This window comes from Mya arenaria, chromosome 11 (assembly GCF_026914265.1).
Source record: "Mya arenaria isolate MELC-2E11 chromosome 11, ASM2691426v1".
In the NCBI taxonomy this organism is placed as follows: domain Eukaryota; kingdom Metazoa; phylum Mollusca; class Bivalvia; order Myida; family Myidae; genus Mya; species Mya arenaria.
This window is the reverse complement of record NC_069132.1, coordinates 38,480,901-38,507,700: the sequence shown is the minus strand read 5'-3', so window position 1 is coordinate 38,507,700 and position 26,800 is coordinate 38,480,901. Positions and strand designations below refer to the sequence as shown.

General features: G+C 34.0%; 1 protein-coding gene across 1 annotated transcript; it reads left to right on the top strand.

The window, feature by feature from the left end:
* The first annotated feature begins 210 nt into the window (after window positions 1-210).
* On the top strand, window positions 211-7,567 carry LOC128207626 (uncharacterized). The gene is made up of 6 exons (XM_052910666.1): window positions 211-307; window positions 2,680-2,789; window positions 4,098-4,244; window positions 5,088-5,169; window positions 6,130-6,303; window positions 7,144-7,567. The coding sequence occupies exons 1-6, from the start codon at window positions 265-267 to the stop codon at window positions 7,311-7,313; spliced, it is 726 nt and encodes a 241-aa protein (XP_052766626.1). The 5' UTR covers window positions 211-264; the 3' UTR covers window positions 7,314-7,567.
* The last annotated feature ends 19,233 nt before the right edge of the window (window positions 7,568-26,800 follow it).

Sequence of the window (26,800 nt, the reverse complement as noted above, 5' to 3'; positions counted from 1 at the left end):
TATATATGGAGCTTGTGTTAGCTTAAGAGCTATAGCTGAAAGAGGAATTATTAACTGGAAAATAAAAGTACAAGAAATATTTCTATATGTTTAGCAAATATCGGAATATCGGCTATTATGGCTGTTTCACATCTTCTTACGTTCAATAGACCCGGAAACTTAACATAACATGTCAGAATAAAAAAGAATCTTTGAAGGGATTAACAAGAACTTCAGAATATTAACAAGAACTTCAAAATATTTTTCTGGACTATAAAGATAACAATGACCTCAGTTTCGGTCGGCCTTGGACTATTCTACGTAATAGGTGAGAAGCAATATAAAAAAAGTTTCAAAACCTTTTCGTTCTACTTAACGCTACGATCTTTAAATTAAACGTTGATGTACTCATACTATTTTAAGCTTATAGTTAGATTTAACAGTATATCTAGCAATTTCATACTATAAAATTAATGCGTCATATTTTAACACACGGACATGAGATTAATTCATCGGTAGTGAATGTGGTATTCCTATTTTTCGTTTCATTAGTTATTATTTTTATTCTGTAAGTTAAACATAAATTTATAAAATTATATTCGATACCGATTAGATATTTTTATTGTTGTATTCCTGTATTTTTTATTTTTTTTTACTTTTTATTAATTTTCTATGCTTTTTGTCTTTTTTATATTTATGTTTTTCTTCATATAAGCACTAATTATTAATGCATCAATGTCTATGTTAATAAGATTTGTAACTGAATTTGTTTTGTACTCTTAAATGTCTTTAAACTTCTTAAACAATCAGAATATGTTTACTGATAACTTGGTCGTTATACTGATATCCAAGAGAACGAAGATTATGTCAAGTATGTTAATTAGAATTTATTGAAGATGAATACCACTTTCTACTTGTTTGTGATTTCTACGAAGATCTGAAATCCCGATACATCCCACAAAAATATTAGATAAATCCTAACGTTAACAAGTTTAGAATTCCAATGTCATCATCCAATGTTGCTATAGTTAACGGTGTCTCTACGTATTTGTATCATGTACTTAATAAAAGAAAAGTACGACTTGAAGAATAACTGTATATCTGTGTATTGTAATGGGCCCGTGGCCTTCTGGGAAATTAACTTGGTCATTGCCATTGTACATGTTTAACGAAAAGATTATGAAACATTCAGTCGTCCTTTCATATGGTTAGAAATGATGTTGTTTATGTTTTTGTTTCGATGACCCAACTATGAGGATAGATTAAATAAATTATATTCCAATTAAAAAAAAATCATGTAAGTAGCGATGTAAAGTTACTAATTTAATGTAATTTAAAGTACCGAGTGTTTCTTGGGAGGGTTGGCACTGTGACATTGTACTTTGTTATTTCGACTGAGGAGGCAGATAGTATAGAGAATATTTTACTTTACTTATTATCAATTGTTTATACTGATGGATAGTTTAGTATTAATACGAATTGCTATAAAATTTAAACGCTTTTAGAACGCACTTATTATTTTTTTTCCCAGTTTGTCGGAAATGCCTAAAGCATATTGGTAAAATTGGCACAATATATATGTTTACAAACATTTCAATGCACGAAAAGTCAACGCCGTTTGAACAGCGAATAAATTCTTCGTTTTGACTTGCTCAACGTTATAATCAAATTCATTGCATTACCAGTATACTATTTTGTCATTTTTTTTTAAATATTTAAATGAATGTTTACAAACTCAACAATTCCTGTATAGTGCACTTCTTTATCAGAGTTGTCAAAATATTATGTATGAACTCTTCAAATTCATTGCAACACTGTACCAATACCTCACTAAGCTATGAAACACTAAACGTTTCAACTGCCACACGATTTCTGAAAATGTGTTCTAAAGAAAAAATATATGCGAAGATAGGCTTTGTCAGAGAAATTGCAATTGAAAAGTGGTTTTACTCATTTGACGCCATTTATAGGTGGTTGATTGTAAACTTAACTAACTCCTCTTTATTTCATACATATTCATATCAAATATAGGTTTTAATTATCAATGTCAGTAGAGCGACTATAAATAATTGCTTAATTTACATCCCCGCCCGCCATCTGTTTTTTTTCCGCCGCCCTTTTAAATTTTTTGACTCGATACAAATGTTGAACTAGGGTCTGTATTTCCGTTTCAGTACAGTACTGTCCGGGTACGACGTTAATTCAAACCTACGGTGTCGATGTGTTACGGTCCCTTATGTAGTAAGAAAGAGCTTGAACACATATAAAACGGTGAAACAGTCATCTAGGAAGAATAAAAAATAACAAATAAAATATCACACAACTCCCTTCCCTTCCAAAAACTAATGTATGAACATCTGGCAATTAATTCATAATTCTGTGTTACAATAAAGGTATTAAAATAGCTTTATAAAAAATCAGCACGTATTACCGAATGAATACGTGTTTGCAAACCGCGTGTGATTTAGGCATTGTTTGTACTGCACCAACGAGTGCCTACATTAGAATGTTGTCCGTCCAATGATATCATAGGCAGAACACACTGGCACTGTTGAGTACCTTGAAGAATGCTTTTACGTCCTTTAATAATAGTTTGTATTCACAAACAATGTCCTATACTTATATTTTCCTAAACACCATGAACCCATTTGCAATTTCGTTTGAAAACGATTATTAAAATAATAACATATTAACTTCCAGGTCTCCAGACGGTATTTAGTGAGCTACTAGACGCCATAGTTCACAAAGAGCCAATATGTCAGCCGGGAGGCACTATGGCTGTGAACGTTAGCTACCTACGAGATGGCAAGGTATTAGATTCATGCAAACAAAGATGTTTTAGAATCGTTTGTGTATGCAACTATATATATGTTAATCTCGATAGCTAAAACAATTCAAGAACGGATCAATAATAAAAATAAATGGAGAAGTTTAATATCAAAAACATTATATTCACCGGTGCCTTGTTTGTTTTTACTATTTTTTAATGGGTCATCAATACGAAGGTTGTTATCACAACATTTATCAATCACGATTTTATGATAGTTTTAAAAACATTTGATGTCTTGAACCGTTGTGTCTCTCGTTTGATGTCTTGAACCGTTATGTCTCTCGTTTGATGTCTTGAACCGTTATGTCTCTCGTTTGATGTCTTGAACCGTTATGTCTCTCGTCTGATGTCTTGAAGCGTTATGTCTCTCGTTTGATGTCTTGAACATTTGTGTCTCCCGTTCCATGCTTGTTTTGCCAATATTTTAGTGCCTTTTAACAAGATCTTGGTTGAAACTAAGGTCACTGGACTTTGCTTGTAAACAATGCTATGTAAATTTGTAAACGCTGCATGCACTGTATAACTCAACATTCAGTGTTTGATTACTTCCTGTTTTTTTCCTGTAGTTTTCATTGCATTCGTATGAAAATAACTGTTTTTGTTTAAACGTATTTACATAAAACGTTACTATAAGATCTTTGATGTCTATCATTTCTAGTTTATGTCCTTATATGTACATTTATATATGTAACTTTGTTCACGAAACAAAATTGAATATTCCGGTCAAAGGTGTTAAGAAAGTTGAATGGGAATTCGATGAATACAATCAAAACATTGATAACACGTAAACTCTTTATTTCTTTATCTATCAAAGTCCAATATTAGTGAACTAGTTCATGCGATCTAATTGAATTATTGGAGTTTGTGTCTGATTCGATTTATATAGAGGGTCGTGACATCATACGTAATGATAAACATAACTTCGTTTCAACGACAACCAACAAGTCAATTACAGCCCATGTGTTACAAAATGAAACGAACTCATTCCTTCGCGGATTTTTTCGCTCCCTTGGAATAAACTCATCTACTTGATATACACGAACTATTATCTTTACTAAAATGTTAATTTGCTTAAAATGATCTGTAGCATACGTTATGTGGGATTTTGGATGATACAATCTTAAACATATCTGTTGAATATGCATATACTTTAAATTAATTAATTCACATTTGTATGTAAGATCATCGCATACTTTTATCGAAACAATATATATAATATATATCGAATACAACCATTATGTGTATAAATAAGTAATACAAAAATACCGAATACTGCTTGTCTTTCCAGATGTCCAGTTTTTCCAAGGAGTTCAACCTGACCTCAGATGGATCGGTTGTTGGCGACTGCAACAAAGACCTTGTTCATATCCTCTTGAATTCGGACGATGGGAAAATAACGTTTGATCTGCAATTTGAAAACATAAACACTACGAAGGTTAAAAAGATTATTACATAAAACGATTAAACATATTAAAAAACATAACTAGTTACATCAACATAGTAAAGCAGAAAGTGCCTACAATATACATTTTGACATGATGTATTCAGCCATCTTGTATTTCAAAATGAGGAAAGTATTGAACGTTTTTTACCGTTATGGTCATTGGGATTGTTAATTTCATAATTCATACTAGGGCTGTTTAAGAATTTCGTCGATTTCTGCAATCAGTTCTTTAATTTTGTGACTTATCTTAAATATTTTAACAGAATAAGCACCGTCATGTTGTTGATTTTTCCATCTAGAATTAACTACTATGCACCGATCTTTTTGTAAAATAGAACAAAAAATGAAGTCATGTAACGCTTAGGTGGCGCACACCATAGCATTATATAACCGTAAATATTGTTATAGATTATTATTTCTTTTCAATAGTTTGTCTTCTAATATTAATGTGATTTAACAGATAAATAACGGAAAGAACTTCATAACGCGTGAATATCTTCAAAGAATTAATGACTGAAATATGGTTCTATGCAACGAGTCAAATGCGGACAAAATTAAAAGAATTCAAAAGTTGTTGTGGCGTCTTATCGCTTGGTGTGATTTGGGGTGCACCATCTAACTTGCCCAATGGTATTATAATACTTCTAATTTTATGAAATATAGTTTTACCTAAATGGAATTTTGCACATGAAGAGCAAAATCCCTGACAAGCCTTTTGATATGAGAATTATGTTTAAATTTCACTGAAGAATTTGTTTTGTGTAAAACGTATAGAAAATTCTTGAACAGCACTAGTTTGTTAACAGTCAGTATTTACCTCTCTTTATCATTCAGGGCAAACGCATCTTGATTCTACACGATGTTACAATGTACAGTGTGCATAATAACACTCACTACGAGCGAACGGATATACAAAGTAAGCATTTCCTTCTGGTGTTTCGTATTAGTACAAATATTCAGTGAAATTCAGTACCAATGTCGTTACTAGGGGTCTATAAGTCATTGGTTTGTCAGTTGCATTACTTTTATTTCTATCATATTATTGGGAGATAATTGCACACCGATTTGTTAATTTTAAGTTTTTAGATATCTGGCAAAAACAAACAGAAGTATTAACTTCGCTTGGCGATGTTTGCTGTCTATACCAAAGGAAATGCAATATAGTAATGAAACACAATGCTAGTAGTCTACCTTAACGGTTAACTGCAAGAGGGAAACAAGTATATTATCCTAATTTGCCATTTTCTAATTTGGTAACAAAAACAGGACTGCAGAAACTACATCTGCTCAAATGTTATCAAAGTAATTGGCTTGACCCGGCCAACAATGGCAGAACCTCTAGAGAAACCATGCACTTTTAAAAAAAAATATATGATTGTTAAAATTGTGCAGAAAAAAATCAAAAAGTTAAGAAAAAGGGAAAGTATGCGAATTTTATATTTCTAATGATAAAAAAATATGTGATTTTCCTTCTCAAAACAATTTAAAGTTTCAGCCTTCGAAAAAGCTGTTTGTTTTACGTCTTTGTTAAAAAATGAATGTTTCAGACGTAATTTCAACATTATTTTCTCAAGATAAAACCGTCACCATAAAATAAAAGACAGCCAAAACATAATTGTCGCACGTATATTAATTCCCTATTTCATTGACCTTCCCAAAGCGGCAACCTCATCCTTATATATTAATAGCGATTTTTAATGTCTATGTAGTCTTTGCTTGTTGTATTATGATGGTGAGAGTCTGTAAGTAGCTAATGCTTTCATGTCATTAAGCTATTGGACAAGTTGCTGTAGATTCATTTTAGTTTTGATGATAGAGACAGAAAAAAAGACAATTCTTACTTATAGAAACATGATCTATAATTTATATTTCCAAGAGCGGGACGAGGAAAGCGAGGATTTGGTGTTCAAAGCGACCGTGAACGCATCACGGTGTGACCGAAAGGAGAAGATTGTGTATCGCTCCACGCATGCGCAAGCCTCAATGGTGTTCACCCAGGTCCGACTCGCACCTCTGAGGTCTTTTGACGACTTCCCATTGGACGATGAGGGTGAGTAGACCTAAGTATTCGTTGAGTTGTATCTTCCTTATGACCATGTATCGATGGGTCGAAGCAGGAAGGCTATATTTGCTAGATTTATTTTATTTAATATCACTCCTAGTAATAAGGCTGATAACCGGCTATTTAGAATTGGCTTTCAAATTGAGTTTTGGGAATCAAAGGGGTGCGCTAAAAGCTCCAGATCTGGTATAATTCGATTCGCAGACTCTGTATATAGCTAATATGATTTATTAGGCAGGATGAGGGTAGAAAATGAAAGGAGTATATGGAACACAAGGTGAAGATGACTACCTCACGTATAAGGCAATGTTATTATAATATCACGACTTGTAAGGATATCTTAAAATAAGGAATAACTATTTTACTTTGTTTTACCATATTTTGTCAGAACAATGGTTCCTGTGCCATTAAACAGGGCTTTTTTATGTTATTTACTTTTGGCTACTGAGCTTGTTTCTGAAGCTTTTCATATAAATATGAATCCTATTGAATCTCGCGAGACCACTTAGTCTCGTCTCCCCTAGAGAAACCGTGCTGCGAGCAAAGCAGGTACCCCACAGGTTGGGCACTTATAGTGGCAGATTTTTTTCAGAGCTAAAGCCTTTGAGTCAAAGCAAAATGTATGCATATCGGGGTCAAAAATGTTTTAGATCACACAAGATGACGGTTGTTCAAGTGCATTTACATATGATATTTTGACTCGATAAAGCTCTGAAAGCAACGATCGTGATGAAATATGATGAATATAAAATAATAGAAACTTAAACTGTTTAAAGACTTACAATACAATTGTGTTCTTTCAAAAACGAGTTGCACTTGATTTTGCAGCCGATCTATGTCCGCATGATTTGACGCCGGGCCCGAAACAAAACCCACACGGGCATATCTTGGTCCCCGTACTACTAGGAATTTCTCTTATGCTCGTAGTGGTGTTGTTAGCGACTGGATACTTTGTTCACAAGAAGATCGAGGGGATGGGATATATCAACATGCCATGAAAGGACGGATATCGGTGCTGTGATTCGCCAGTTATCTAGTGAAACTAGAAACATACTTATGGTCATCTTCCAAAACATTGTCAAATCTGTGTGTGTCACAAAATAATATGAAATTCAAGATCCCAGTTGTGCTTGGAAAATTTGGTTTTTGAAGTTTGCGGTCCGACAATGGTTGGAGAAGCAGAGCAAATACTAGTATGCATGTTGAAATATCATACCATGTTGGATAAGCGTTAGACCAGAAATGTCACAACACTGATTGTATACAAGTAATTTGATGTATAATATATGTAAATGAATGTAAAATTGGGAGGGGGGGTAACATTAGTATTGATAAACTATACTTATTCACGAATGGGTAGTTTTTTCGATAATGAAAACATGCTTTGCAAGGTATACTTTGAATGTGAAGTAAATTATTCAAATATGATTGGTGTTGTAAAGTGCATAAACTTTATTGCTGGTATAAAAACCATGTGACATTCAATGCACAGATGTGCATATGCATGAGAATATTTGAACGTCAGAACTATACAATGCACATCATGCTCTCGAAATTATAATTATTAAATATATTTGAGTTGTGCCATGTCAAACCAAAATCTGTACAATTGTGTTATTATTAAATAATTTGATATATTGTAATAAACATATAAATGTGAAATATGATGTGACACCTGACACGAGTTTTTATCAAACTTGTTGTACCTGTTACCATTATGTCCAGGAAAGATCCCTAATTTACTGCTTATTACAATTTTTAAAATCCGGGCTTTTATGGCCTTATTTTTGTATGCGTATGTTTTGGTGTTTGTGATGTGTATACGTTTGTGCCTCTAGTTCATTGTTCTTTGAGCCGTTGCTTTGTGCCTCTAGTTCATTGTTCTTTGAGCCGTTGCTTTGTGCCTCTAGTTCATTGTTCTTTGAGCCGTTGCTTTGTGCCTCTAGTTCATTGTTCTTTGAGCCGTTGCTTTGTGCCTCTAGTTCATTGTTCTTTGAGCCGTTGCTTTGTGCCTCTTAACAGAGTTTATATTTGATTTTTTGACTTCTCGTATTTTTTATCGTATTATTGCTATGTTATATCAAAAGTATGCATACGTTTAATTTGTCGGTAAAATTTGTCAGTAATAATAATAATAATAATAATAATAATTATTATTATTATTATTATTATTATTATTATTATTATTATTATTATTATTATTTTAAAAATTATTATTATTAATATTATTATTATTATTATTATTATTATTATAATTTAGAGATTATTAGCCTAACCTTTAACAAAGGTCTTGTTTAAATCACACGGATAAAGCAGATTGTGCTAATCTTGTGTATCCGATGTCTTCAAATGAACAACTTCGCAGAAGGCAAAATAACAACAATACAAGTTGGCTACGACGATAAACACGCGTGTTGTTTTTTTTTATTTACCAATTTGAAATGATTCTGTTATTGTAATGTTTTAGTCCATCACAAGGCGGCGCTGCAATTAAAACTAGGGAAATCTCCATGGAGTAACAGTTTTGCAATTTGAGAAATTCTGATCCTAAAAATTAGATTTAGTTACAGAAAATTACAAAATCAATGAATACAGATATGGTCATTATATTAACGTTACTTGTCTTTTTCCATCGCATTAAGTGTGTATATTTCATCATAGTTTAGTAATGAATGATAATGGCAATATCGTCCAAATCGCTATAATAAGTATACGAAAACGTATGGAACTTATTTGAATCAATATAAACCCTCCCAAACACAGCCTCTTGGGTTAAATGTCCAAACAAATGGAATGTGATATAGCTGTATATCTTAAATACAACGGTAATTATATTAATATCTTCTAAATTGACTTAGCAATTTCTATCAGATAAAAGGGTTACCATAGAGACCGCTCTCAAATCTGATACATGTATAAGTCCCGGGCAAGGAAGGTCATGCTTTGTAAAGGGTATTTATTATGATAATGATAGTGGATGATGATGATGATGATGATGACAATGATGGCTTATAAATAGAGATATAATATGCGTAACAAATGAAGTCGTTAATAAAAAAAAGTATACAGAAACGGCCAGAATTGACTTGCCATTCAGCCCAGTGTTATCAAACCTGTTCCCTGGTTTGCAGACCATACGACCATAAACCGGTACCTCAATGCCTTGGGGCTCGTTTTATTTTAGATCTGAGTCGTCGTAAAATGAAATTATTTTGATTCATATTTCCATTATCTTGATACATATTTTGTTTGAATGAAACCATATCATCTCTTAGAAAAGGACGAATAGATAAATGAAAAAGGACATTCTTGCCATTTGTTACGTTTATTCAGATATAAGACTACTTAAGATGGACAAAAATAATTTAATGACGTGTTTATGATGCTGGTAAGTTAGGCACGATACTTCACACACTTTTTCATAGAAAAAGTCAGCTTGGTTCCCAAAATAAAAGACAGTGCTTATCTGGTTTCAAACAGCGACGTTAAAGAAGAACAACTGCGTTCTGCCATAGTTCTTCCAACCATCAATATCTGATGTTTTAATAGTTTACCAGCTCTATGCGTAAACTCTCAAACAGTTTATTTGCCAATCTGTTACGTAACAAACATGACAAAAATGATCAATTTATCAACAAAGCGCTTAACCCGCTTTAGTCAAATAAATAATGAGATTTCAATATTACCAAAAAAAATCTTTTTACAGTGCACGAAATGAGAAAAGTGTCCTTAATTACATTTTCAAATTTGTCATTTTCTTTTAAGCACCAAGACAGTGCACTTTTCTCTTCAATCAACATTTCTCAATAATTACAAATGAATCGTTTTCAATGCATTCAAAAACGATGATTCCAAAGAAACCCAGCATGGAAGTAATAGTCGTGTTGAACACTGTTCTGTTCAACATATTGTTGTAATATCTCTTCCAGATTTAAAAGGTAAAACGTATTGAACACTGTTCTGTCTCTGGTCGTATATTATGGTGCTGAGTCCACGTATATGTTCAACATCGAGTTGCAATTCATCTTCCAGAATAAACACTCTTAAGAATCACAAACACCCTAGCACAAACTAGTATCTATCAGGAATAAAGTAATTGTGAATGTCAATACACTGAGAAAATTTTAAAATTTACGTAGTTTTAGAAAATATTCTCAAAATTCAGTTGTTCCAGAAGTGACTGTTTTTATTTTGGAAAATATCAAGGCACAAAACATGAGTAAATGTTTTCAAATGTATATGTTTAATACACCTGTCTGTCCGAGAAAGTTACTTAAATCACATTTTTATCAATCGGTAGTACTATCTTATAACATAAACTTACATGCCTAATTTGTCAGTGGTTTTTGAATGCTGTATTAATTTGTAAAAATATGGTTGTCAATTGAAAATTCAGGAAGACAACAAATTGGTAGGTATTTAAATATATATGCAGGCCACGTAATTGATAGCAGACAGTGTGTTTGTTTCGTGCTAATTTGGTTTCTAGGATGTCTCTAAATTCGCGGATTCGGGAAATCTTAGAAGCCTTTGTCTACAGCACGTACCCCCGGTGGAACGTTTTCTAAGCCAAGCTCGAAATAATTATGTTATTGTAATTTTATTTCGCCTGGTCCTCAGAGATGCTGTAATTGCTTTAAACAAAATTTGCGCCAAGTAACAGTTCTGGATATTAAATTAAACGGCGAAGCGGTGTATCCAGCTTTTGTCAGCTCAATAAGTGTATGTTCTTATTACCACAAGATTACATTTAAGACACGTAATAGCTAAATGCTAAGTACCAGGATGTGGTACTGGGTGCACTCTCCATATTTGAGGTTTAGAATGCAACCTCAGATTTTTTTAAGTCTGAGTGATGCACATAATTTATAGCTCAGTTCAATACCTGCACTAAGAGAGAGACCATTTTATAACAATCTCAGAGATTATATTGTTTTACTGGAACAGAGCTTGGCAAGTGTTGCCGGTTCGAAATGTATAGGTAAAATAAGACACACAAAAAATACTAAGAGCGTTCCTCTATCAAATTAAAATAGGTCCGTTTGGGATCTTCACCTCAGGGGAACAATTTAACTAAAAGAATCAGAGATTCTCTATCTGGTGTTACTTTCAAAATATGTATAAGCTTCCGGGCAAGGATTCTTGGAGGAGATATGTTAATATGATTAATGCCAAGCCTTTAAAAAGAAATCAGGTAAAAGTATGTGAAAGCTGTATAGACAGACGCCGCACGACGCACCAATTGCGATCGCTAATTCTTACAACGAGCGCTTCATGCTCTTGTATACTTACACAGAACCATAGGACATAATGCTGATGGTTACTGTGCAACAATTCCATATAAATCTTACCAAATAATATTCTAGCTCGTACATGCATATTGTCCAGAACGAATATGTCCTAGAACACATTAAAGCAAATGCTTGGAACTTTGTTACCGTTTACAACGCGACTAACGACATCGTTGTTAACTTTTAAATGGGTCAGATGATATCATTGCAAGAAATAAAATATGGTAAAAAAATTGGTATCGTTTAGTACTACGCATTTAACTTACTTTGCAGTGTTTTTTCCATTTCGAAAACTAATGGATCTGTCTACCATGTATATCTCAGTCAATTTAAAAATAACGTTGGTATGTTTTTTTGTACTTATCACGTGACTTTCACATGCTGAATATAAACACTATAAACTTAAAGAGGGTCCACTCTAGGTGCCATTCATCGTAGGGCCCGCGGCATTTCGGGATCAAATTACTCGTTTGGCGAATATACCACAAAACGGTGGGAATAAAACCTCCTTTGGCCTCAAAAATATCTTTCAGTCACACTAGGGGATGTGAGGGGGTCAAGCCATAAAGCAGCCATAGGGCGCGGGCAGACCTTTATAAACTCAACAACAACAACAACAACAACGCTATTTTTAAACGGGTTATCTCAGCGGAGACAGCGACAAAATATTGTTTTAAATATGTAAATGCTGTATTATCGGCATTAAGCCGGCATATGTCCTTTGTGTTCTTTCTGTTTCTCACTCATTCGCTTGGCCAATACTAGCTCGCTACTATATGTTTACTCAAAACTGACTGAAGCGGTATTATGCATCTGAATATTTAAGACTCAAACCTAACACTGGCATTTTTGCCATCGAAGCAACCGTATGGTATTCTTGTATTCACATAAACCTGGCTTAATCAGACCACTTGAATTGATGACTTGCATGTTCCTAAATTTAGCTCGCTATTTTTTGTGATAGACAGGATTAAGCCGGCGGAGATATCGCCGTATATATGAATGAAGGTAACCGCGCCACGGAATGAAGAGAGCTTGATGTATCCAGGCACCCAGTGAAGCGTATTATTGAATGAATAATTAAGATTCCGAAGAGTAAAGTCCGAAGGTTTAACTGCTAATTTAAAATTACTTCACGATCTACTTGCAGCGTAGTTAAATAAAAAGGATTCGACATTAAAGACCGTCCATATACATCTGAGGTTGTTCTAGACGGAAATAGCCGAGGAGCTCCAATTGTAACCGGGCCAAGGCGGTTACCCGAACATTCACCATTGACGATACTTTGGTATCTGTTAAATACAAAAGATTCTGACATTGTAAACCGTCCATATACATCTGATGTTGTTTTCGACGGAAATAGCCGAGGAGCTCCGATTTTAACCGGGCCAAGGCGGTTACCCGAACATTCACCATTGACGATACTTTGGTATGTGTTTAATATTTTGTCTTCAAACGTTGTTTCTCTTGTATAGTATTTATTTGGAACTTAAAATAGGACCTTGGTTAAATTTAAAGGCTTCAGGGCCCAAACCTATTTCATTGGTTAATGTTTTGATTTAAGATGCAGACATTCCGAAATTTTATGTATATGTCTTTAAGCGTAAGCGTTAAACCCATGTAAATATAGCTTTATTTGAAACGGGTTGGTATGCCTATTACGAATATATAAATGAAATAACAAAGCATTACGAAGCTTAAGTTTAACCTTTTATAACTGAAAACGTTTTTATAAGGTCAAACTGTCATACATTTTCATGTTCTACACATAATGACACACTAACTAACATTTTTGTTTTAATTTTAGGAGTTGACTGTTAAATGGCAAAGTCATGATATTAAAAGTATTATTTCTTTGCCACACTAAATGATCTTTTAATTTTGATGGCATATTGTTTCAGTGACGGGTACGATCAGAGAATATGTTCAGCTATTACAAGGGTACTTAGCCTATTTTAAAATATGCTATTCATACTTATTGGCTATTTTTTACGAAAAGATTAACGAACTCTTTCAGGGTTGGTAACAAGAAATTCCAAATATTGTTATCGTGGCACTCTTCCGGGATTTAGCTGATCTCAGAGACGTGATACGAAACCAAATGTTTGGTTTACACTTGCTGTGGCCAGCAAACCGTTTGGGGAGTTGAAAATCTAATTTCGCGCTTGCAGTTTGTATGATACGTCACGGAAAAGGTATCAATTGAGAACTGCCTGTGATTACTGCTGATTTTAGGATTGAGTAAACATCATGAACTAAAAAGTTGGGTTATTGATTTGAAAACGATGATACAATTTTTTTATTCGTTATTTAGCAGATATCGAAGATATGTTTAAGCAATTAATGGCTGTTTCACATTGTATAATATTTTATAGAGTAAACGTTACCATTGAATGTTTGAATAAACTATTAACCTTCGTATAGAAAGTCGAGAAATATAACAAGGACTTCAGCACACTTCTGACATAGAAAAAATCAATGACCACATTTTAGTCGTTCGTGGATTCCTCGTGATGTTCGAGGTAAGAAATCATAGCAAGTCTTAGATCTACCAGTACTATATTTCTTTAGCTATTTCATTTTTTGAAATGTTTACATTTTATTTGAATTATTTCATACATTTTGTAATATTTCTAATAACACATGAACAAATCAGGTGAATATACATTTTATAACATTTTGTAAATGTGGTCATCATTAATTATATATTTATGTATTCATTTATGTATTTATTTGTGTATTTGTTTTTATTTATTTTCTGTTTTATTAGATACCTTCAATAAACTAATGCATTGGTATTTTATTTCTGTACGTTTTATTTTTTATTTTTATGTATTTATCTATATAATCATACATTTGTGTTTTTTGTTTTTGTTTTCGACTTGTAAGTAAAGATTGAGTAAATACAACTCCCATCGAGGAAACATCATGTTCTTAATGACGATTGGAAGGTGGTCTTGCTCAATGGCTGGTCATGGTCAACTTAACTGACTGATGTTTTGACATACGGAACATCTCGGCCATTTTCAAATTTTGGATGTATGTCAAATTTCAAGAAAAGTAATAATTAATTGTTTTTATAATTTATTTTGTATAACTAAGTTTAAATTGATTGCAGCGTAGGTAAATGTAAAGAATGCTGACACTGTAAACCGTCCATATACGACGGAAAATGACGGAGGTGTTCCGATTGTTTTTTCGACTCCATGATATTCATACTGTGTACATTAAGATTTGCAATCCCATAACGAATCTATCTAAAGATATATAAATATCAAAACGTATCGCCGCCTTAAAAAGGGGAGTTTTGAATTGTTAGTTCTTTACAAAGGAGTTGAAGAAAAATGTTCCTCTGTATATTGGCAGCATATGGTAGGCAAACCCCATACTGGTTTATAACTGTTCTTAAATAACCAATTGGGTCTATTTTTATACCGATAAGGAAAAAAACCTAATAATTATATGTCAACATTTCCAGGCCACATAACGGTGTTAAGTGAGCTTCTGGATGCCACAGAACACCCGATAAAGAAAAAAAGGGATAATAATTATATGTCAACATTTCCAGGCCACCAGAGGTTGTTCCGTAAGATTCTGGGTGCCACAGAACAATCGGAGTCCACAAGTCAGGCGGGAGGCAACATGGCAGTTAATGTCAGCTACCAGCAATATGGTATCAATAACTCTTTTTATCTCGAAATGCCAACACTATATATGACAAATCAAAATCAAAACTATAGGGAAAAGCTAAATAGTAAAACATTTAAATTTAAACTTCATTGAGTTCTCACTTACTTTTACACTAACCATGCCAAGGCGATGTTCACAAATAACAAGGTGTTGAAAAGTGTGTTTGTTGTCGTGTACCTGGCGTTGTGTTTCTTGTAATTTACCTAGCATAAAATAGTATGTACAGGTAGGTTGCAAAAGGCGCGCAATATAGGCTGATGCCAATATTATTATTATTATTATTATTATTATTATTATTATTATTATTATTATTATTTTGTTTTAATGCAACTTAAATTATTAAAACAAAACAGGCATACGATTTAGGTACAGATAAAAATATGAGACTTTTTAATGTAATTTCTTTTAAAAATGGCACCGTGGCCACAAATTTCCATGTTAAAAAGGCGCCAAAATGTTGCTAATATTTATCTATCTGTACTTAAATCATATGCATTCTTTGACATCGTCTCGTTAAGTATCAGTTTCTATAGTGGGACGGGAACATACTTTTTAATATCGATATTTCAATATTCAGGGCAAAGGTTTCTGGATTCTACACGATGTAAACATGTACAGTGTTAAAATGCCACGCACTTCGTACGTACAGATATAGAAAGTAAGAATTTCGTTTTGTATTTGTACCCATATTCTGTTGAATATACATGTTGTCACCAAGTGATTGTTACTGTATTGGTTTCATTGTATGTAGAAATTGTAGTTCTATCAAATTGGAAAAAAGAGCTTATTCTGCCAATGGCAACTTGCTTGCAGGTGTTTTCCATCTGAACCATTCAATTGCGTCGGAAGTCTTAAAATGTGAACCGAATGTTCCCATGTTAATTTATTTTATATCTTAAAAAACGTATGTGTTGTGTTTTATTAATTGCTGTTTGAAAATTATTTTTACCTTGGTTCGGTCTTTTCTATTGTGGTTTTACCATTGAAAACGTCGGATTTGATAGATATCTTATATTTGTATATTAAATATATATTGGTTCAATGGTAGCTTCATGTAAAAATGTTAGGTTTACTCGTCAATTAGTTTAATATCAGTAATTGGAACAAAGGTGGGGCATGTAACTACCTCATGTAAAAAGGTTGTAATGTAATGATATATCTGTAGAAATATTTCAAAAAGAAAACCCAGAGTAATAGTGAATGAAAAATGTATTTATTTTAAACCCAAACCTGTATCCGTATACATAGTGGGGTCCAAAAATGTATTAGAGCAAAACCATGGACAGGGGTATTGTCATGTTATAATTACATTCGGATAGGTTGATAAATTAATTTTGGTCAGCAGAAATGACCCCGATGAACATAATAAAACATTAAAAAAAATATGAAACAGCTTTAAAATTAACAATCAAAGGGCGATTAACACTTGCATTTGTATCCGATCTCTGCCCATATGATATGAAGCCGGGACCCAGACAGAAGACACACGAGCATATTTTGGTTTCCGTCCTACTATCGTGGTTGGTTTATTATTAATCGGAGACTTTATTCACTAGAAACCTCGAAAGGATGGGATATATCAACATGCCAGAAAGGACCGGTAACGGTGCTGTGTTTGGCCAGAAATTAAGAAAACATGAACTAATTACATTGTTCAAAACAATGTGAAATTTGTGTCCAATGCACATATCGTAATAACGAAAATGTTTTCACAAATGTAACATTCATGATCATAGTTATTCGTAAAGGTTTCTTGTTGAATAATGATATGTCAGTGCAGAAATCATGTGTTGAAACATTTAAACGTATCATATGCATAAACAAGGATATAATAACATCTTTAAAAGACGTTGATTGCGTTACGTACTTCGTGTATGTTTCGTGCTTATTGAGTTTCTTGGATGTTTCCGAACTTGTAGATTCGGAAAATGCCAGAAAATTATGGATACCACAGCTATTACCCATATGGAACTAATTTCACAAAGCTGAATGAAGGGTATCTTATGCGCCGATCTTATTTCGCCTTGTTCAAAGGCCCTACATTTATTTTAATGAATATTTTCGCAGTTTAGCAGTGTCAGCAATTTACAGCAATGAATCATAATAATAATTTATAATTATAGAACATTTTACGTTTATTGCTATTTTTTAAGTGTCCTACTTATTTTCACACAATTTATTTATGAAAAATACAATAGCAATTGAAGGATATATATACATTGTACGAAATTTCTACGGGTTTATTCAGTTTGCCTATCAAAATAATGTCTGATGTATTAAATCATTTAAAAAAATATATAACGCATTGCATATCTTAAATGCAACAATAATTTAATTCGTCTTGTTAAGATTGGCTTAATTTCAAAGAATGATTCAAAACATGTTATAATCTCACAATTCAACCTGGTTCAGTGGTCGCGAAATAAAGGCGTGTCCGCCGATTTGTGTTTAGTTATACAACGTAACATCATGAAAGAACTTCGGAAAAGCAATAACCCTGTTTTACCATCAATATCTGACGTCTTGAAATTTTCCCTACGCTGTGTTTACACTGTCAAACACCCTTTTGCCAATCTGTATCACACAAATAAGACATTGCGTACAAGAACCGAGTGTTGTGTACAGTTCTCCCATAACAATGAGCTATGTTTCTTTAAAATTGTTGTGAAAAAACATTTTTTATTCTCTTTGAATCAAACCTCCCTTTTACTAGACGAGATAACCAAATGTGATGTGACAAATAGCACAGATAGCATCTTGTTCAGATTGGCTTTATATCAACGAATATGAATATAGACTCAGTCTGATGCAGAGGTCGCAAAATAAAAGGGAGTCGGATGATTTTTGTCTGGTTTTGCACGTCATCATGACAAACAAGACCACCGGATTTGCCAAAGTAAATTCCACCATCAATATCTGACGTCTTCATAATTTCCTAACTATGTGTCTACACTGTCAAACACCTTATTTGCCAATCTGTAACGCCAGAAATACGACAAAAATGATCAATTTATCAACGAAGCGCTGTAACCAGCTTTTGTCAAATAAATAATGGGATTTTCTGATTACGAAAAGATTACTTTAAACAGTGCACAAAATGAGAACATTGTCCATAATTACACTCAGGCTTTTCTCGTTTACTTCTAAGCTACAAATAAAATAGTGCATTCTAAACTGGTATAACTGAATCTTATTCAATGAACGTTGTTGCAAATGAAACCTAGCATGGAGGTTTGAGAACGTGTTCAACACTATTATTTTCTGTTTGTCGGATACTGTCGTGAAAGGGAATAGACACCAGATGGCACAATTGCAAAAAAAGAACATTGAATGGAAGTGGAATATTGCTGCGAAACAACATAGACATAGTTCCCAACATATCATTATAATGATGAAATTGATCGATAGAAACATTAGAAAGAGGTAATGATAATGACAGCTAGTTGCTAAGACGCTTATTGGCAGTTAGGTGTTTGAAACAATCTCATGACTTGCACGGAAAACCCATCCCCCATTCCATTTTTTTTTAAACTGGGAAACCATTATGCGCTATTTTTAAACGGGGAAACTTAAGTGAGACAGCAACATGATTGTTGAGTTTATTCTTTTAATCATGTAGAATGATGTATTATCGGCCTCCTACTAACTCGCATTGACAGTTCTATACTTGTTTTGAGGCGATATTGTATTTGCCGATTTTGGGGCCGTCTGTCGTCTAGTCCATTTTAAGCAAATGCAATTTTATACCGGAATATCGACCAAACTAAACAAAACCCTCACGTACTACGTTGGCAAAAACATAATCGAACGTGTTCTTTCACTGTTAATTGCTACCTGATTTGTTTTGAAAGAGAAAACGTGAAGAATATAGCAGAATTTACACTAGCGGAATTCGTCGAAGTTTACATAGGAGAAAAATGGTAATATGATACACCCAAAAGTCAACATTTCGGACTAGAAAGTCTTAAATATTTCATTTGGGAGTACCCTCAACACCCCTGTCAACATTTTAATCGAAATGAATTATGTTTCTGAGGGAGAGGCATAAGTCATAAGGTCACTCCCCCTCAAACGTCAAATTCTAGAGCCGCCCTTGGTTCATGTATAGTTGTAATAAAAAAACGCACAATATACTGAAATATGTTTATGCGAAGCACGTCTTTGATAGCAGACAGGCATATTTTCGTTCTAACTAAGTTTCTCTGGTGACTCCAAATTTGAATATTCGTGAATTCCAAGAAATGTGTGGTTGTGACGCGTAACCCTGTGGAACGTATTTAAGGCATGCTTCGAATGATTCTATTATTGCAATTTTATTTCGACAGGCCCGAGGCTGCTGCAATAACATAAAGCGAGATTTTCACAGAGTAACAATTCTCTCAATGTTCTGAAATTGATCTTTGTAATTAAATTATATTACTAAAAAAAATCCACAATCGATGTAGTACAATGCATAAATATGGTCAGACATACAATTGTGTCTTGCATATTTCCTCGCGTTTCCTTTGTAAATTTCAGCACAATTCAGTTAAACGGCAACACCACAAGACACGCCAGAAATACGACACAATTGATCAATTAAATAAATCAACGAAGCGCTGTAACCAGCTTTTGTCAAATAAATAATGGGATTTTCTTATTATCGAAGATCACCTTAAAAAGTGCACGAAATTGGAAGATTTTCTTTAATTGCTTTCTCACTTTTCCCGTTTTAAAAGTACAATTTTCTTTCCAACCGAGATTTCTAAATTATTACAAATGCATCTTATTCAAAGCATGCTAGAACGGTGAACATGCCGCACGACGTAGTCATCTAGTTGCATTGGCATAAACAGCATGGGATTGGTATTGGCACGCCTAATTGCTATCCGTATTGTTTTGATAAAGCAAATGAAACAGATATTTTCTCGAAAAGGAATAAAAGATAACATAGAGACACAGCCCGGTTCAGTGGTTGCCAAACATTGTATCTGCCAATCTGTTACGCTATAAATACGCCACAGATGATAAATTTTTCAACGAAACGCTGTATCTCACTATAGTGACTATACCCTTGTTTTTATGTACATGTTTTAAACTACATGTACAATTTCTTAACTATTTCTTCTTCCAATTAGTTTTCTAAATTATTATAAATGAGAAAATCTAAGATGGTAGAGGCCTAAAATGGTATTACAAATGAAACCTAACGTTCTGTTTTCGGTCAGAAAGTTCAGAATCCATGCAAATGCACTGGGTTTTCAATTTCAAACAGACAGAACACGTGGTATTTCTAAGGGAGGATCCAGGACTCGTCGTTAGAGGGGGGCGTTACTTTTTGACTTGCGACTCACCCTCCGAACCGAATTTGATTTGGATTAACGTGATGGCGGGGGGGGGGGGGGGCGATTTAAGCTTCATGTCATTTGAAACATTTTATCTCAGTTATTATAACATGTAAATGTACAAACCGATTTACTTGAAGCATCGAAAATGGACATTTATTTTCGAAAACATATACAGTCAAAACCCGTTGACTCGAACTCCCAGGGACCGGCGAAAATACCTCGAGCCTCGGAAAGTTTGAGCCAAGCGGTATTGTTGACCATCAGTATAAAGAAATCGGTCCTTTACATCTAGTTCGAGCCAACGAGGAATTCGAGCCAACGGCGTTGGACTGTAGTTGAAATGTGAAATTATCAATTATGATGTAATTATTGGTTTGTCATGTGTTGCCTTTCTGCATAAAATTGCAGATGTATGTGTGAACATGTACATATGTTTTCTACTTGTCGCCATTTTTTATGATATTCGGCCACTTGGGTCTATGTTCTTCTGGGAAATAAATGTTATGTTCTGTTCTGTTCATTAGGCGTGTTTTGATGTTTTATTTGGCATTTTTACCATGAAATTTGAATTGTGTAAATCAGTGTCATCTTGCAAGCAAATTGGTAAATTGACTATGTAATATAAAGGAAAATTATAAAGTGGTCTCTGACCTTCATAAGACAACGACACAATCGGAACTCCTCGGCCATTTTTCTAAATAACTGAAATTTTCAATTTAGGGGTCGAAGTAAAAAAAACTTCGGCCAAAAATAAGTTTCCTTCAAAATATTGACAAAATATTTTCATCAACACATTCTATGAGAAAATATGTTTTTAAAAGGTATGAAAAAAAGCAAAACTATTAATCATACTATGCCTTTTTAAATGGTCAAATTAGTTGAAATAGAGATTTGACTTCAGTATTTTTGTGATATCGGGGCCGGATAAATGCCGGTACATCAGTAGAAGTCGTTCGTAAAACTAATAATAACAAGAGATGTTTGTCAAACATTGTGCTCCCCTGAGCGCCATGTTGTAAGGAAGAATTAGACGATTAAAATAAATATGCATGGACCGATATGACAGCTGATTTGTCATTGACATTGGGTGCCTTTGGTGCAGTTTTAAGATTATGACCATTCAAAGTGTGAGGATAGTAGGTACAATTTTTAATCATGTTCAGACGATGACTGATTTTTGCAGATAAACATAAATCCTCTAAACAGCAGGGATTAAGTAAATATGACGTAAATTTTAATGAATAACATGAGTTCTGACCTTGACCTTTGATATCACTACCTCAAAATCAAAAGGGTCACCTACTGGTCACTCCCCTACCAAAACAGCATTTTCGCATTAAAGGTCACTGTGACCTTGATCTTTGACCTGATAACCCCTAAAATCAATAGGGGTCATCTACTGGTCATGTCATAACTTCATGTCAAGTTTGATGACCATATGTCAAGGAATTGTCGAGTTATCACTCGGACAAGTTTTGGTCTACCGACGGATGGACGGAGCGACCGACCGACATGTGCAATATACCTGATCTACTTTGAAAGCGGGGGGGGGGGGGTATAATATTAATTTATTTTGTTTCAAAGTGAAATTTAAATTAATAAGTTGCTTACACCATTCTTCTCGCACCAAGAGGCACTAAGTTTAAAATGAACGTGAATCAACAATATCAATTACTAATTCAAATATGCAAATTCAAATAAAACGACGAAAGCCAGGGATTCTAAAAAAAAATAACCATTATCTGATATCCTAGGGGAATTGTTATTCAGACGCTTGGAATCATGGCTTAATCAAGTATGGTCCCATTTGGCGCTTTGGGATTTTCCTGAAGAGTCATAAATGTCACTGCTGCGAAATTTCTTAAAACATTTTGAACAGATGATCAAAATGGATTATACTGCGATTCGAACAGAGACTCTCTCACTATTGGACAAAACCATAAGATCAATGTCTATAGTTCGGAGCTCTTAGCTTTTCATTCGCACGAAATGTAAAAAACAAGATGATCTCATAACATTCACTCTTAAAATATAAACAAGGAGAATAAAGAAACTGTGCATGCAAGAAAAACTATAATAAATTAGATCATATATCTCAAAGAAATCTTTAAAGGCGCATAATATAGCTTGATTGATGAATGTTTTCCAGTTTAATGCATGTTTAATTCTTGTCACGATAATGACTTAAACAAAAAAGCATATAATATAGATATAGTTAGAAAGATTTGTGATATGGTTTGACATTTTTCATTTTCGTACACTAGAGCGATGATGCTATAGACCTATCATTATCAAACCTCTGATAAATTAGAATGACGTTTTTAATTGGGGAAGTTGTGGCCATCAGAATATTTATTTAAAATAAAACAGTTATAAAGGCTTATATTTCTTATTTCTACCTATATCATGCTGTTTTTATCATTCAAGATAAATGAGGTTAACATGATAATGCATTAGAATTATATATATATATATATATATATATATATATCACATCAACTTATATTGTGCGCCTTAACATGTAATGAGGGAGTATCCCCCTGTACATTATTAAATGTAGCGTTTGTAAAATAATCAGAGAAATTCTCTTTATCATAGTTTAATAAAAAAAAGATATAGAGGATATTTGTTGATTTTAGTGCAAGTTCTTCATAGCTTCAATAATAGGGTAAGGTAAAAATAATCATCAAAATGTCCTCAGTATCCAAGCACACAAAACATTATTTTAGTAAAGAAATTATTGGTTTTTTTTTTTGCAAATTCATCATTGTTTTCTTTAAAAGTAGTTCCTTATCAAACCAGAGCTAAAATGATAAAATGTTGACATTTCACTCCAGCCAGATTAAAATTATCAAGTAATCATTCAAAAATATTTCCCTCTCTTTCAATACAATATTTAATTAATCATCCTGTGAAATCATAGGGGAATTGTTATTCAGATGAATCATAGCTTAATCAAGTACGGTACCATTCGGCGCTTTGGGATTTTCCCCAGTTTTTCGCAAAGAAACTCTCTCACTTTTGAACAAAAACAAAAGATTAATATCTTTAGAATACAACCTACATTTTCAGCCAATGAGATTCCAGATAGGCAACCATTAACTTGTAGAATTAATCATTGAGAATTTCAACGTTCGCGCGTGTTTAAAGATTCGCGCCCCTCACTCCGCCCATTCTTCATCGAATTCAGTTCATGTCATCTTACTATAACATTGTATGGGGTTCTTAGTTCTTCATAAGCACCAAATGTATTAAACAAGATGATCTTATAACATGCACTCTCAAAATATAAACAAGGAGAATAAAAAAAAACTGTGCATACAAGAAATACCATATTTCATATATCTCACAGAAAACTTTAAAGGCGCACACTATAGGTTGATTGATGCAGATGTTTTTCATTTAATGCTTGTTTAGCACTTTTCACGATAATGATCAAAACAAAAAGTGCATATAATTTTACAGATAAAATTAATTATCATATTAATGGTCTGGCGTTTTTCATTCTCGTACACCAGAGCGGTGATGCTATAGATCAATCATTGTCAAACCTCTGTTGAGATTGGTGTTGTTTTTATAACTGAGGACTTTATGGCCACATAAAAAAAAATTATTTTATTTTTATAAAGGTTAATATATTTTTTATCTAAATCATGTTTTGTTTTTGTTTTATTATTAAAGATAAATGAGTTAAACTTGATAATGCATGATAATTTAAAAACAATAAGTTTTACATCAACATTTACTGTGCGCTTTTAAGTGAAATGAGGGAGTATGCCCCTGTATCAGGGTATCGTGTACATTATTTCATGTATTGTTTTAATATAATTATCTCCTCACACATAGGTGAAAACCCCACGACGTCGACTTGCGTGTATTGGCAATAGGCCTCGAGTAGAATTCGTTCCCGTTAGTATTTGTACGTAGTACATCGTCGGTGGTGTTCGTACGGATGCGTTTGTGAGCTTTTGCGTCCGTTGCGATTAACCTTATTCGGCGGAACATTTTGAGCATGTTGAAAAATGTGTGGCAATTAAGTTTTGTCTATCATTCGTTAAAGTTCGTTTCAATACGTTAACCAATCGGAAAGTCTTCGCGTAGCGTTCGTCAACAAGCGTTAGAGATCGCAAGTTATAAGGTATTTTGCATTTCAAGCAGGGCGATCGCATGACGAATCTTTGAGAAAGTTTGCGAACTTGTTGTACGAAATGTAGCGGATAATAACGAATTGTAGCTAACTGAACCCGAAATGTCATAACGAATGAACGCGAAGTGTAACGATTAGTTAACGTTTAGAAAACGAACGGCATACGCTTGCATACGAATCATTACGAAGGGTGACTACGAAATAAGATTCCACGCGAGTCATTAGGCATCTGAATAGTAAATGAGTATCCGAACAGTTTTATGTAGTTCTTGAATTCTTGAATTTCATATACAACACAAGGAGGCTTAACATTAAGTTATGTTTTCATCAAAATTAAATATATTCAACGCCTTGGGTTGCAGTATGTGATTGCTTTGTCCCATCATGAAGTCCAAAGCAACAACTTAACATCCACCAGTTCATCAGAGGCCGATTTAGGGAAAGAAGAGGTGCCTGAGCACCTCGCATCTGAAAAAGACCATGGCTGCACCCCTAGAGACGGCGCCGATTTGGCATCTATGGTCAGCTCATGGTTGAGCTCAGAAGAGAAGATCCTAGAACCATAAAAAAATATATTCTGCATGCCAACTTCGATGAATGATTAAATCTTCACGAGGCTCTCCTAATCGCCTCTGGAACCTGGTACAGGGAGCCCTTGGACCAGGGCCTCAAGTTAGCTGCCAATCTACGTCACCTAATTTCTTGTGCCAATTACTCCGACATGCAGTACTTCTGGCGGGTCCCTAAGAATACCCTCTATGAAGTGGTCAGAGAAGTCTGTCACGTTATATGTGAGGAATATGTTCATGAGGTTATGACAGCCCCCTTCACACCTGAAGAATGGAAACAACTGGCCGATGGTTTCCTCAAGTAGTGGAACTTTCCTAATTATGTTGCTGCAACGATGGTAAACATACACCAATCAGAAAGTATGTTAGCTCTGATTTCTTATTTTGAAATAAGAAGTTTATATTTAGCATCATCTTACTGGTCATTGTTTCTCTGGCTCTACAGAAGCGGTCTTTCTCGCTTCCCCTTGGCGAACTTTTGCAGAATGTGAGAATTAAACAGCAATCAAACTGATTTACGACGTGGTGTCGAGTCGGAGAAAGTTAGAAGGCAAAATGACCCTAATTGGATCTCGCCAGTCTCGTTTAGCGTCCGGAAATGGCCGGATAAGGCAAAATCCTTTCGAAAAGCTTAGGAAGCATGCGCAAAGTTGGGCTTCGGTTCGCATTCCTAATCGCTAACGTTATGAACAAAAATGGTATATCTTCCATTTTGACGAAGAAACAAATAATAAGAAATTTAGATGCGTTATGATTCGCGAGGATTCCTACGTCATAACTACCTTCCGTAATGACCCGTATTCAGGCAAATGCCATTTGTTTTCTGAACGACAACCAAACGTTACAATTCGCTTTGATTCGTCATAGAATTTTGGATTCAATTAGCTACGTTATTATTCGCTACATTTCGTACAAGTTCGCAAACTATCGCAAAGATTCGTCATGGGTATCGTCCTCAATCGCTTGTTATTCATTAGCGGATCACGTCCTAGTAACTTGCGACCTCTAACACCAGTTGACGAACGCTGTGCGAAGACTTTCCGATTGGTTTACGTATTGAAGCGAATTTAAACAAATGAGAAGACGAAACTTTTAATCACTAAAATTGTTTCAACATTCTCAAAAATTTCCGACAAACAAGACTGATAGCAACTTACGAAAATGCTCTCAAATGTATTCACACGAACACCACCAACAATGTACAACGTATATATTCTAATGGGGACGAATTTTACTCAAGTCCTATTCGCCACTACGTCCAAGCTGATATTTGTTGATTATAGTGCAAGCTCGTCACAGCTTTAGTAGAAAGGTAAGCTAGTGATTAAATAAAAATGACTTCAGCATCAAAACACAAAAAAAATGTTTCCATACACAAGACATTTTTTTTAAGTTTAACTACAACTTCATCAAATACTTCTTAAATTAAAATACATGTAGTTCACAAGCCAGAGTGAAAAT